Here is a 14491-nt window from a genome sequence, read left to right on the forward strand (position 1 = left end):
TCTCCAAACTATATACTAGTGAGCTTCATTTTGATTTGAAACAAAAATTTCAGAATTATTAGAGAAACAACATGGTTTACAGGAATGAGAAATATAGTCAGAGAACCTGGATTCAAATCCCACCTCTATTAACTACCGATGAGACTTTGGGCATTTCAATTGCCTTTCTATATTTCTGAGATTTCCGTTTTCTCATCTGTAAAATGCTGACTTGAACTCAAATGTCAAACTCATAAATGCACAGATTGAAATATAAATGGAAAATGTTAGACAAAGTAAAAATACAATACATCACAGATAATGTATGTTTGTGGTTTTCTTTCTTTAGAAATTTAATATTTATTTTTTGATGCATTTTCTGACTATCTCCTCTCCCAATCTGCCCCTCCTATCATCCCTCCTTGTTTTATTCCCTTCCCTTCCTACTTTTCTGAAGAGTAAGATAGATTTCTATACCCAAGGGAATGTTTTTGTTATTCTCTCTCTGAGTCAATTCTGATGATAATCAAGTTCACTCACTCACCCTTCTTCCTTTCCATTATAAAAGTTTTTTCTTGCCTCTTTTATGTGAGATACCCCATTCTACCTCTCCTTTTCTCTTTTCCCCATTACATTCCTCTCTCCCCTTTTTTAGAAATAATTTCTTCATATTTAACCTTATATATATGAATATATGAAATGCAGGAATAATATGTATTCTTAATTGTCTTAATAGGAAAGTTCTTAGGAATTACAAGTATCATCTGTTCATATAAGAATATAAACAGATTTTTTAAATTATTTATTAACTCCCTTATGATTTCCCTTTCCTGTTTTCCTTTTTATGCTTCTTGAATGTTATATATGAAAGTCAAATTTTCTTTTCAGCTCTGGACTTTTCATCAAGAATGATTGAAAGTCTGTTTCATTGAATGTCTATTCCCGCCTTCCGCCCCCAAAGGATTATACTCAGCTTTTTGGGGGTGATTCTTGGTTATAATCCTAGTTTGTTTATCCTCTAGAATATCATATTCCAAACCCTCCCATCCTTTAATGTAGAAGCTGCTAAACCTTGTATTATCCTAACTGTGGCTCCACAATACTTCATTTCCTTCTGGCTGCTGCAATATTCTCCCTTGACTGAGAGCTCTGGAAGTTGACTACAATATTTCAGGGAGTTTTCATTTTGGGATCTCCTTCAGAGATGATTGGTAGATTCTTTTAATTTCTGTATTACTCTCTGGTTCTAGAATATTAGGACAGTTTTCCTTGATAATTTCTTGAAAGATGATGTCTAGACTTTTTTTTTTTATCATGTTTTTCAGGTAGTCCAATACTTTTAAATTAGCCATTCTGAACATTTTTAAATTCAAAGATTCTGATAAAGGTCTCATTTCTAAAATATATAGTAAATTGACTCAAATTTATAAGAATTCAAGCTATTCTCCAATAGATAGTTAAATGATATGAATAATTTTCAGGTGAAAAAATTGAAACTATTTGTAGTCATATGAAAAGGTGTTCCAAATCACTATTGATCAGAGAAATGCAAATTAAGACTACTATGAGATATCACTACACACCTGTCAGATTGGCTAAAATGACGGGAAAAGATAATGACGAATGTGGGAGGGGATGTGAGAAAAGTGGGACACTGACACATTGTTGGTGGAATTGTGAACAGATCCAACCATTCTGGAGATAATATGGAACTATGCTCAAAAAGCTATCAAACTGTGCTTACCCTTTAAATCAGCAGTGTTTCTATTGGGCTTATTCCCAAAGAGATCTTAAATAAGGGAAAGGGACCCACATGTGCAGAAATGTCTGTGGCAGCCCTTTTTGTAGTGGCAACAAACTGGAAACTAAATGGATGCCCATCGTTGGAGAATGGCTGAATAAGTTAAGGTATATGAATGTTATGGAATATTATTGTTCTGTAAGAAATGATGAGGGGGATGATTTTGGAGAGGCCTGGAGAGACTTACATGAACTGATGCAGAGTAGAACAATGAGCAGATCATAGTACACTTCAACAACAAGACTATACAATGATCAATTCTGATGTTCATGGCTCTCTTCAACAATAAGATGATTCAAACCAGTTCCAATTGTTTAGTGATGGAGAGAGCCATCTACACCCAGAGAGAGAAATGGGAAATGAGTGTGGATCTACAACATAGCATTTTCACTCTTTTTGCTGTAATTTTCTTACATTTTATTTTGTTTTATTTCTTGTGCCGTATGATAATTGTATAAATATGTATACGTATATTGGATTTAACATATATATTTAACATATATAGATATATTAACATATATCTAGGGGAGGGTGTGGAGGAAGGGGGGTGGAAATTGGAACACAGGGTTTTGCAAAGGCTAATGCTGAAGAATTGTCCATGGTTTTGAAAAATGAAAAGCTTTAATAAAAAACAATAAAATAAAATTAGTCATTCTGGATTTATTTTCCAGTTTAGTTGTTTTTCCAATGAGATATTTCCTATTGTCGTCTATTTTTTCATTCTTTTGGTTTTGTTTTATTGTTTCTTTATTTCTCATAAATACATTCACTTCCATTTGCTCGATTATAATTTTCAAGGAATTATTTTCTTCAGTGAACTTTTGTACCTCCTTTTCCATTTGTTCCAATTCTACTTTTAAAAGAACTATTTTCTTCAATGAATTGTTATGCCTCTCTTTCCATTTGACTGATTCTGTTTTTTAAGGCATTCTTCTTCTCATTGACTTTTTCTACCTCTTTTATTATTTGACTTAGCCTGTTTTTAAAGATTTTCTTCAGTATTTTTGTGTCTCCTTTACCAAACTATTGACTCATTTTTCATGATTCTTTTGTGTTGCTCTCATTCCCAATTTTATCTCTGTCTCTCTTATGTGATTTTCGTTGTCCAGAGACCAGTTCATATTTTTTAAGAGGCTTTAGATGTAGGAGCTTTGACTTTGTTATCTCCTCCTGAGTGTGTATTCTGATCTCCCTTGTTACTATATCATTGGAGTAACTTTTTATGGTCAGAATTTTTTCTGTTTGCTCATTTTCTCATCCTATTTCTTGACTTTTACTACTTGTTAAAAAAGGGTTCTGCTTCCAGGGTGGAAATGCACTGTCCCAAGTTTTAGGGGGTTTGTGCAGCTGTTTGTAGACATAATTTTAGAGACTTAAGTTTTACATTAAGATCTGATACTGCTAACTCCCTTTAATATTTTTTTAAAATTAATTACTTTGATAATTCTTGACCTTTCATTCTTTCAAATGAATTTTGTTATTTTTTTCTAGCTCAATAAATTTATTTTAGTTAAGGGGCATTATTGAATAAGTATATTAGTTTATGTAGAATTGTCATTTTTATGATATTCGCTCTGCCCACAATGAACAATTTAAACAATTATTATTTCTTTAATTATTTGTATCTGACTCTATTTGTCAAGAAGCATTTTATGATTATGTAATTCTTGGGTTCATTTTGGTGAATATAATCTCAGGTATTCATTCGGTCTACAATTATTTTAAATGGTGAATTTTGTATCTTTTTGAGGGGTTTTGATGGTGATATATAAAACTGCTAATGATTTAAGTGAGTTTATTTTTTGTAGCTTTTTTTGGCTAAAGTCATTGTTTCAACAGACTTTTTAGTTGAATCTCTAGGATTTTCTAAATATATTTTCACATTGTCTGCAAAAAGATATTGTTTTAGTATCTTATTGTCCATTCTGATTTCTTCATTTTTTTCCCCTTATTGCTACTGCTAGCATTTCTAATACGTTATTGAATAATTTTGGTGGTGATGGGGCTTTCTTGTTTCATTTATGATCTTATTGAGAAGGCTTCTAGCTTATCCCCTTTACAAATAATGCTTGCTGATGGTTTTGGGTAGATGCATATTATTTTAAAGAAAGTCCATTTCAACTTATGCTTTCAAGGGTTTTTAATAGGAACACGTGTTGTATTTTGTCAAAAGCTTTTTTTTTCTGAATCTATTGATTTGATTTTTGTTACTTTGTTATTAACATAATTAAGTTGAAAGTTTTCCTTATGTTAAACCATTCTTGCATTCCTAATATAAATCTTACTTGGTCACAATATATAATCTTTGGAATATATTGTCTCCTAGCTAGTATTTTATTTAGGATTTTTGCATCTATATTTATTAATGAAATTCATCTATAATTTTCTCTGTACTCTTCCTGGTTTAGGTATCAATACCATATTTGCTTCATATAAGGAGTTTTGTAGGATTCTTTCTTTGTGTGTTATTCCAAATAATTTATCTAATATTGGAATGGAATGATTTTTAAATGTTTTGATAGAATTCACTTGTAAATCCACCTGATCCTAATGCTTTTTTTTCCTTATGAAGCTCATTTATGGCCTATTCAATTTCTTTTTACTAAAATGGGTTTATTTAGATATTCTATTTCCTCTTCTCTTAATCTAGGCAGTTTATATTTTTGTAAATACTTTTCCATTCCATTTAAATTGTTAAATTTATTGGCATATATAATCAGGCAAAACAACTCTTAACAATTGATTTGATTTCATCTTCATTAGCAGCATATTTACCTTTTTCATTTTCGATAATGGTGATTTGGTTTTCTTCTCTATTTTCTAAAATCATATTAACCACTCGTTTATTCTATTGGCTTTTTTCATGAAAGCGATTCCTAGTTTTATTTATGTATTCACTGGTTTTCTTACATGCAATTTGTGGTTTTCTAAATCGATATGAAGGTGGCAGGGATCCAGTTCCTATTTGAGACTAAGCTCATCTCTTACTTTAAATCAGTGCTTCTCAAGAATTTCAATCTAAGAACTCCTTTATACTCTTAAATTATTGAAAACCCCCAATTTTTTTATTTGTGGATTATATTAATATTTCCTATATTAGAAATTAAAATAATTTGGTATTATTAAAAGTTTGGACCTTATAGCCCCTCTGAGTCTCAGGGATGTGGTCTCCAGACCAACTTTGAGAACCCCTACTTTAAATCTATACTCTAATGCCTAGGAGTATAGGGATACTTATTATACAAGAAAAGACAAAGGGGAAGGGATGGAGAAAGCACATGACAGTCATGTTCAAATATTAACAGGGCATTTTGTGAAATTTGAATTCTTCTATTTTATTAGGAATTAAAGTCAGAGCAAAACTGAAAGTTATGAGTAGAAGTTTAAAAAGATAAGATTTAGGCTTGATATAAGCAAAAAACTTAATTACATCTGTCTAAAAGTGGAAGGTGACTTCCTTTTTCAGAGGTCTTCAAGAACAGCCTGTATGACCAATTGTTAGATGTATTGAACTATGTGATTAAAACTAGATAAGGTACCACCTTCTGACTCTGAAATGTTATAGTTTTCTCACTACCAGCAGCGCAAAGTAATACGTGTTTTGTACCAATATGTGATAACTTTTGTGCTTACTATACACTATGTACAACTTTGTTATGTTTGCCCCCCCCTTTTTAAGCAATGTAATTGCATGTGATGTCTACGTTTATTAAGCTGTATGCAGTTTTTATTTTTGTACTAGGTACTATGCATATGTATGTGGAACTTATGTCTCTGGGATAATGTGTATGTATGTAACTCTATTATGTGTAAATTCATGTTAAAATAATACACTATCAAAATGTGTATTTCCTGTGTATGATTTATAGGGGTAGCCCAGGCTTCTATAAGCATACCTTGTTCTATCATGGGAACAGCTTTGAGGGACCTTTTTAAGCAGTCTACCAAAAATGAAATCATCTTGGTCCCCTACCACATGGGACGCAGTAGTTTCCTTTCACTGTCTGCCTGTGTCTCTAAAAATGGTGAGACGGTCATTCTCTTTTCCATCATCTTTTTAGCTTTTTTTCTACCATAAAGAAATATAATTTTGTTGCTAGAATCTCTTATTTTTTAGTGCTAGGAAGGACACTAACAAGGCTGCCACAATTAGTATCCAGATACAATAAGCTAGAATACTCTTATGTCCAGGATGGAAGACAATTGAAAAGAGCCCTCATCAACTTGAAGGACAAATATAGTCCTCTTACTAAAAAACTTGGAAGTCTTGTTCCAGGAACTTATCTCAGAATTCTTCCTTTTCCTACTTCCCACAGTGTAGGTTACTGTGGGAGTCTGCCCCCGAGAACTGGTCATTCTCTTTTCCGCCATCCTTTTTGGGCTGGGCTCCTTTGAGTAACTCCTATGGGCTGAGCTGTCTGCTATATTCTGCATGCATACTCAGTGTGTACACTATGAACTGAATTCCTTGTTCCTGGAAGTTTTTCTTTCTGTTGTGTGTTGTTTCAGTTTCAGGTGCCAGAAGGAGAGTGTGAACCAGAAGGAGCCAGGATCACAAGCAAGGTGGTGTAGCAAGCCAGAAGATATGGACCTTGAGAAACCAGGATGTCTGAGACTCAAGACAGAAAGGACTTTTAGACTTAGAATTTGGACTGTCCCATGGAAACTGAACTAAGCTATGATTATACTTTCCACATGTTAAGATGAGTAGGTTTGTATGTTAGTGTAATATTTTTGATCAAATATTCTTTTGTAAAAGCTCCGCACATCCTGGTCTAGATTAAAATCTGGTTTATCACTAGAGCCAAAACAGAGAAAGAAAATTATAGACCAATTTCTCTAATGAGCATATTGATGCAAGAACTTAAATAAAAATATTAGTCAAGCTAATAGAGCAATTTATCACCAGGATGATACACTATTATGACCAAGTGTATTTATACCAGGAATGCATGGTTGGTTCATTATCAGAAAAACTGATAATTGACCACATCAATAACTAAACTAGTAGAAATCATGATTATGATTTTCATAGATGCAGAAAAAGCATTTGACAAAATACAACATCCATTTCTATTAAAAAATACTAGAGAGCATAGAAATATGTGGAATTTTCCTTAAAATGATAAGTAGCATCTATCTAAAATCATCAGCAAGCATATATGTAATGGGGATATGATAGAAGTCTTCCCAATGAGATCAAGGGTGAAACACAATTGCCCATTATCACCACTCTTATTCAATATTGTATAATAAATGTTAGCTTTAGCAATAAGAGAAGAAAAAAATTGAAGGGATTAGATAATGAGGAAACAAAACTATCACTCTTTGTAGATGATATGATGGTATACTTAAAGAATCTTAGAGAATCAACTCTAATTAAATAATTAGAAATTATATTAGAAATAAATTATTAGAAATAATTAATAACTTTAGCAAAGTTGCGGGACATAAAATAAACATATGTAAATCATCAATATTTCTGTATGTTATCAACAAAGCCTAGCAGCAAGAGATTGAAAGAGAAATTGCATTTAAAATAATTGTAGATAATATATTTGGGATTCTACCCATCAAGACAAAGTCGGGAACTCTTTGAAAATAATTACAAAAAATAAATTACAAAAGCAGGCTTTTTGGGGGTGTTTTGAGCCCAGTTACAAGAAACTCTTGTCTCTTGCTATAGTAAAGGATGTAGGGGGGTGAAGATAAGTCTCCCGTGGTTAACTGCCTACCTCAAAAATTGGTGGAGCTAAGACTAAGCTATTCACTCTTTTAGTTTTTCTGCATCTCTGTATCCTGTGCCCAGAATGGATGTCATGAACTGGTAAAAGGGAAAGGACTATTTCCTGCTTATCTCAAATCCTTCTTTGCTCTTTTTTAACTTTAAATTGGGCCTGGGGGTGTTTGTTACTCTCAGTTTTGGGTGCTGGAGAGTGACTTTTAGCCAGGGTGATTTTGGATTTTAACATCATGACTGCAGTGGGAGATGGGGAGGTTGGGAGTAGGGTGGATGCAGCCAATCATGTGGGCATAGAAGCCCTAAGAAACCAGGGTTTCTGCTGCGACTCCAGCCTGAGGAGTTTTGTACTTGGAACTAGGGTCTACGCTTTATGGGAACCAAGCTAAGTCAAGAACCTAAAGCTCTTCTTCTCCCAGGAGGTCGGGGTGGTACAAGTCAGAGGAGGAAGATATAATTATGTAGTGCCTATGTGTATGTAGGAGGGCAGAGTATGTATAGTTGTGATTATGCCCTTTGAAATATATTTGCTCTGTGTGAAAGCTAATATATTAGTGGTTAATTGACCTGGGGCAGAAATCCTCCCTGAAACTGAGGAACCACTATCAGTGGGGACTGGAACTAAGGTACCAGTGAGTTGGCACCTGAAGGCAAAGAGTTAAAAAAAAAAGGTGGGGGGGAGGAGTAGGGTCTAGGATGTTCTGTGTTACATAGAAAATGTAATACTTTTTTAAAAACTAGATCGCAAAATAAGAGAGCTAAGTGATAGTAGCAGAATACTAAGGATATCCATTGCTTTGCATTTTGGCCAAGCTTTCTGGGATCTTTATTAAAGCCTTTAGATATTTTACATGACATCCAAGCTAACTTCAAGGATCAAAGGCTGTTCAGGAAAATAATTCATACACTTTAATTCACTCTCGCAGGGGCCCTCAAACTTTTTAAATAGGGGGCCAGTTCACTGTCCCTCAGACTGAGGGCCGGGCTATGGCGAAAACAAAAACTTTGTTTTGTGGGCCTTTAAATAAACTTCATAGCCCTGGGGGCGGGGGATAAATGTCCTCAGCTGCCGCATCTGGCCCGCGGGCCGTTGTGCGAGGACCCCTGCTCTAGAGTATGGGCTAAAGTACTCTATAGTGGGGTATGGAAACAAGTCTTCCATCTTTTTGTGTCATAATCTGGTGGGATAAAAGTCTCATAAAAGTTAAAAATTGTTGATGAACTCTTCTTGCAAGGCATGTCGTATCAATTTTTTCAGACTGAACTAGAGTGTCCCTAAAGTTCCCACCCAGCTTTGCAAAAGCATACCAGAGGGAAAGTATATTGGTAAGATATCTTACTAAAGATAAGCCTGTGGGGAAAGATGGCTATAAGAGATAACTTGTTTAAGAGTAACATATTTAGAGTACTCTCAGTGGAGAGACAGAGGGAATGAATGCACCTCAGAGTCGAGTCATACCTCCAGTGCACTAGTGATCTGAGATTGGCCATTGGAATTCTAGTGGTAGAAGATGAATTGCATCATTTTGTTGCTGCTGAAAGAAATGAATCGAAAACTTGATCCTAGGACTCCGTTTGCAAGTGAAGTTCTGAATGGTGGTGCTCATTTGTGTAGCATAAGGAAACTGAGTCTTATGTTTGCCTCTTGAAGATAAGGCTAGTTCCTATCCCTATCCCCAAATATACAGTACTTGAACTAAACTGAGCCATTTTATGCCCTTCCCTATCATCTTTCATGGTCTGAACCCTTGACTCCATCCATACAGGGAATTCCCTATCTGTATACAAATTTTCCTAGCTTCTCATCTTGGAGAACTGAGAGTCTAAATGATTCACTTACACTTGCCCAAGTTTATATGTACTGGGGGCAAAGGTTGACCAACATCTTCCTGACTATCCATTATATTACACTATTCTGTTTCCATGGCCTTTTTTCTTTCCTTCCCCTCAGATAGCTTGCCCTATAATAGCAAGGGTGAAAAAATTAGGGAGCTAGCCCTAACACCTTAGTTTGTCTTCAAAGGGTTTATGGGACTTGGCACTTTATTCAAACTCAAGATCGAGGAACTTCCTTCCTGACTCCCCCTCCCTTATTCTGATCCCAAAAACCAGTCACATAGCCAGCCATGTTTCTTTGCCTTTACTCTGTTCTTTACCAGATGCCCACCCCCCCCCCATACACTCTGCCCAGCTGGGGAGACTGAAGTTTTCTCTCAGTCAAGGATCCTTCTCCTGAGTGAGGACCATCTTCCCCCTTCCTTCCCACTTTTTCTTCCATATCAGACTCTCCAACCTCTCCATTCAAAGCACACAAATTCTGACCAGAGTTAAATGAATTTGACTCTAGCCAATGTGTCGCACTATTGAGAAGAGCTGAAGAGAAAGAATGATCATAGGAGGGTCAGAAGGGGGAAATGACCAGGATGGGGATGATGGACCTGAGCCAAATGTATAATTTCTTCATCTGTTCCCAATGACTGTGAATTCAGAAGACAGGTTCTCTCTGTAAGTTTCTTTGTAGTAATAGCTTATGATGAAGAAAGCAATGATGACACTCAATAGGATGCAAGAAATTAAGAAGTACTCAATCCACTGTAGAAAGAAACAGACACAGAATCAGGATGGATGGTTTTCCCCTAGAACTCTACAAAAGATTTATGGAACTATAGCACCACAGAATGGTTCCATATACAACATTTCATCTCCTCTCTGTATGACATCTTCCATGTCAGGAAGATGTATCCCTCACCGTTGCCTCTTAGAATCCCTGGCTTCTGTCAAAACTCAGCTCACGTGAGACTTTTCTTGATATTCCTAGATATCTCTCCCAAATTTACTTCATAGTTGATTTTCACACCTACTATTTTGCAAATGTCTAAATTTTGCTTCCCCCCCAAAGTAGAGATTGCTTTGTTTTTGTCACCACAGTGTCTGATAACCTAGTACATGCTTGATGTTTGTTTCATGAATAGAATAGCCATTAAGTTACTTAGTTCAAATCCAATTTACAGATGAGGAAACTGAAGCCTAAAGAAAAGGACTTGATGAAAGGGAACTCTCTCAGTTCAGTCTTTCTACCTCTTGCCTAGTTTCTTCCTCTTAACTTCTCCTGTGCCATTATCACTGTGACTGCAATACCTCATGTTGATGATCCTGTAATACTCATCCCTTTGTGTTCAATGACTTAATCATCTAAGTCACATACCAGTCAACCCATCACTATAATTACATTCTGTCCCTTATTAACATGTGGCACCATTCCTCTTCTTCTACCATAAACGTTTCTTGCCATATCTCTTTATCCATGTCATGCCTACTAATCATGTTGGGCCCCCTTCTTTTTACTTTCAGTTCTACTTAATTTGGTGATCTTACCGGCTTTAAGCAATTCTCAATGATCAAATTTGTATGGGTGATTCTGGGGTCTATATATCCAGCCCTAGTTTCTTTCCTGTGCCTTTTGCCTTGAGCTGTAGTACCCTACAAATATCTAAACTAATATGATGAAACAAGTATTTTCTCCCAAACCCACTCCATTTTCTGAACTTTCCTGTATTGTCGAGGGCTGCGCCATCCAGTCAATTATCCAGGTTCACAGCCTCCATGTTATTCTTTCCTCACATCCCATTGATCTAGTCCAATGCCATATCATATTGTTTCTACCTTGACAATATAATCTTTTTGTATTAAAAAATTCTTCCCAACTTGGCTCCTTCCTCCATTTTAATCTTATACTTTTAATTTCTCTGCATGGATTAAAGATCCACTTAGCTACCAAATAGCCTATTTGCAGCTCTACACACACACACACACACACACACACACACACACACACACACACACAACTCATTGCCTTTGTACTAGGTGTCCCTCATGCCTGGAATCCCATCCTTTCTCACCTCTATCTCTATCTCTCGCTTCCCTGAAGACTCAGCTCAATTCCCACCTTCCACAGAAGATTTGTCCTAATACCCCAATTATTAATACCTTCCTGAGATTCCTTTTCAACTATAATGTGTATGTGTATGTGTGTGTGTGTGCAAGAGGCTGTGTAGGTATCTGATTATTTCCACACTTTTTTCTAACAGAATGCTTGTTAACTCTTATGTCCCTCCTGTGATTAGCATTCCACCGCTGTCTATTCAACCATTGTCAATGCTCTGACTAGCTGTACTTCCTGAGGAATCCACCATCTAAACTCTTGACTTGAGGTCTTTCTCCACTCCCTGTCCTTGTCCTTGTCCCTTGGATTGATTCCCTAAATAATCCTCTTTCATCTGTTATGCTATTCTTTGTCTACATCGGAGGACACTGACAATCACAGAACCATCATCATCACATTTGTTGTTCCTCTTCAGCTGCGTCCTCGGTATTGTTTAGACCTGGAGCTAGGAGATGAATATAATACCAAAGGCAAAGAAGAGAATTTCCTCGGAGGAGGAGGAGGAGAAAAAAGACCTTTCTCTTCCATTCTCATGAGCAACAAGGGAAGGAATGGATTCCCCATGGATAAGAAGAGAGAAGGGGACAGGAGGGTCTGCCTGCTTTCTTCAGCCAGCCTTTCTCCAAGTACTGGCATTCAGTTTCACATGGTCCATTCTTAGTCAGAACCCACCTCTTCTTTAGAAGTAATTTCTAGGGGGGGCAGCTGGATAGCACAGTGGATAGAACACCGGCCCCTGAGTTCAAATCCAGCTTCAGACACTTAACTTTTCCTGGCTGTGTGACTCTGGGCAAGTCACTTAACCTCAACTGCCTCAGGGGGGAAAAAAAAGAAGTGGTTTCTGTGGCAGAGAAGCACCTTCCAGATCTAGGACTACCCAAGTATGGGTACTTGGACGAGTGGCAAGGCATCTGCTTTCACTCCTGCTTTAGGGGCACTCCAATAAAACAGCTTGCTTTTCATCCTAGGCTCTCCCATGTCCCAGAGGCCAAAGCAAAGGGTCTTAAGTGATGGTGCCATGGCTGCCCCACAAGTCCCCTAGGCTCCGAGTTTTCCTGGGAATGGACTCTGTTTGGCCTTAGCTGTGCCAGCCTAGGACTGCCTTCCTCCAGGGGAGAAAATAACCCGGGCTGTAGTTACCATGCTAACTAGCGGTGGTGGAGATCCCTTACAATCTCTGGCTCTCTCCCATGAGAAGAGTCTAGTGTGGGGACCAAGGGCTGGGGCTGTGGGCAGCAGGGACCAGGGGAGGGACAAGACCCTGGAGAAGCTGGAAACAAGTTGTATCTGAGGTTGGTGCATTTAGTCTTGTAAAAGGCAATATAAAAAGGAGGAGGGGTCTGTACCTCAGGCAGGAGGGAGATGTAGGACACAAAATTCATGATCAGATAACTGCCGTAAAGACTGCTGGTCCACAAAGCTGTCATGGTGACTTTCAAGCCTGGTGGAGCCTAGGGCACAAAAGCCAGCTTAGTCACCTCTACCAAGATCCAGGTCCTGGCACATTTCCCACAGACTTCCCACTCCTTCCCACCCATTACCCTAATCTGAACACGCCCCCCTTGCCCTGCCTGAGTCCCTTTCCATTGTCTGTGTATTATCCTGAGTAATCTCTAACCTCATAGTAGAAAAACTCCAAGCAGGAAACAGTGAGAAAATATTTTCCCACGTCCTTTATAAATAATTGTGGGAATTGCCACCCAACGGAAAAGGCCTTCATTTCCATCAGCTTTACTTTGTGGATCTTTACTACAGGAACGTCCTGAGGAAGCAAGTGAAAGCCAGTGTATATATGGCGGGAAAGAGTCTACTAGGAGGGATTGGTATAGGAGGCTGGGCTCCTTTTGACTGACCTTGCTTTGGTAACCCACCTGAATAATGAAGATCAGATAAGAGCTTCCAAATTTCAGCAGTCCCGCTTTTAATTGTAATACATCCTTCTTCTCCTCGATCATATAAAACAGATTTACCTTTCTGGTGAGAGTCAGTCAGTCAATTAAATGCCCACTTTGTGTCAGGCACTCTATGCTAAGTGCTGGGGATACAAAGAAAGGCAAAACACAGCCCCTGCTCTCGAGGAATTCAGAGTGTCATGGGCAAAACACCATGCAAACAACTATGTGAAAAGCAAGGTACAGAATAAATAGGAGATAATCAAAAGATGGAAAGCATAAACTTAATTAAGGGAGATCTGAGAGAGCAGGGAAATTTTACTGCTCATACCAAGTGGTGGTGGGACCCAGGTATTCCCCCAAATTGGTCATAGGGCTGTTCACCTGCTTATCCTAATGCTTAGCTGTGGAGAGTACCCATTGTGTTTCTGGAGCCTGAAGGTGTCTACAAGCAAGATGAGATAAATATCTTTGTCCAGAGTATTAAAAATCCTGTGGATAAGAACTGAGTCTGAGTTAGAGGTATGCACTGAGACCACCCCCACGCCATACTCTAGCTTCTCTTCTGGGTCTGCTCCTGTCTGTCCCATGCTTCCACCAGGCCTTTAGGGTGCCAACATTTGCCCTCCATCATCTAATGCACTTCCCTGATTTCTGGCATCCAGAGGTTTCTCTGTCACATCCACTGTCCCACTCCCCTGGCCAGGAATGACACTCCCTCCCATCCCCCAGGCACCTTGATGCCTCAATTTATGACACTATATCCTAGGGTAAACGGACAGAACAAAACAGCCCACTGGCAAGTCAGTCTTGGAACATGTAACCACCAAGAAAACTGTTGGGAACCGTAATTCTTTGCTGGGCCTATATGGTGACAAAGAGAAGACATGTTCCATTTACTCAGCAGGGCTCTTTATCAAACCAAGTGTGATTTAAATCAGTCTTTTGTTTGCAAGTCCAGTAATTTTTACATGAGCCAATGACAAAAAAGGAACTTGGTTACAAAAATCAGCTCTAGTAGAAATGAAGAACAAGGCACAAACCCAGAAAACAACAATGTGAAAATAGTTACAGTTAAAGCCTCAAAGAAAGATGTTAATTGGACCCAAACCCAACAAGAATTCCTGGAAGCATTA

General features: G+C 37.6%; 1 protein-coding gene across 1 annotated transcript in view; it reads right to left on the reverse strand.

The window, feature by feature from the left end:
• Window positions 1-9400: 9400 nt before the first annotated feature.
• Window positions 9401-14491, reverse strand: part of LOC127539758 (solute carrier family 15 member 2-like) — a 57241-nt gene continuing 52150 nt past the window's right edge. Inside the window, exons 18-22 of the mRNA XM_051964078.1 lie at window positions 13740-13847; window positions 13335-13437; window positions 13082-13225; window positions 12810-12914; window positions 9401-10112 (exon numbers count right to left, since the gene is read on the reverse strand). Coding sequence (XP_051820038.1) covers window positions 9981-10112; window positions 12810-12914; window positions 13082-13225; window positions 13335-13437; window positions 13740-13847 — 592 coding nt within the window. The 3' untranslated portion in view covers window positions 9401-9980. The remainder of the gene's footprint in view (window positions 10113-12809; window positions 12915-13081; window positions 13226-13334; window positions 13438-13739; window positions 13848-14491) is intronic.

Source organism: Antechinus flavipes, chromosome 6, assembly GCF_016432865.1.
Source record: "Antechinus flavipes isolate AdamAnt ecotype Samford, QLD, Australia chromosome 6, AdamAnt_v2, whole genome shotgun sequence".
Classification (NCBI taxonomy): Eukaryota; Metazoa; Chordata; class Mammalia; order Dasyuromorphia; family Dasyuridae; genus Antechinus; species Antechinus flavipes.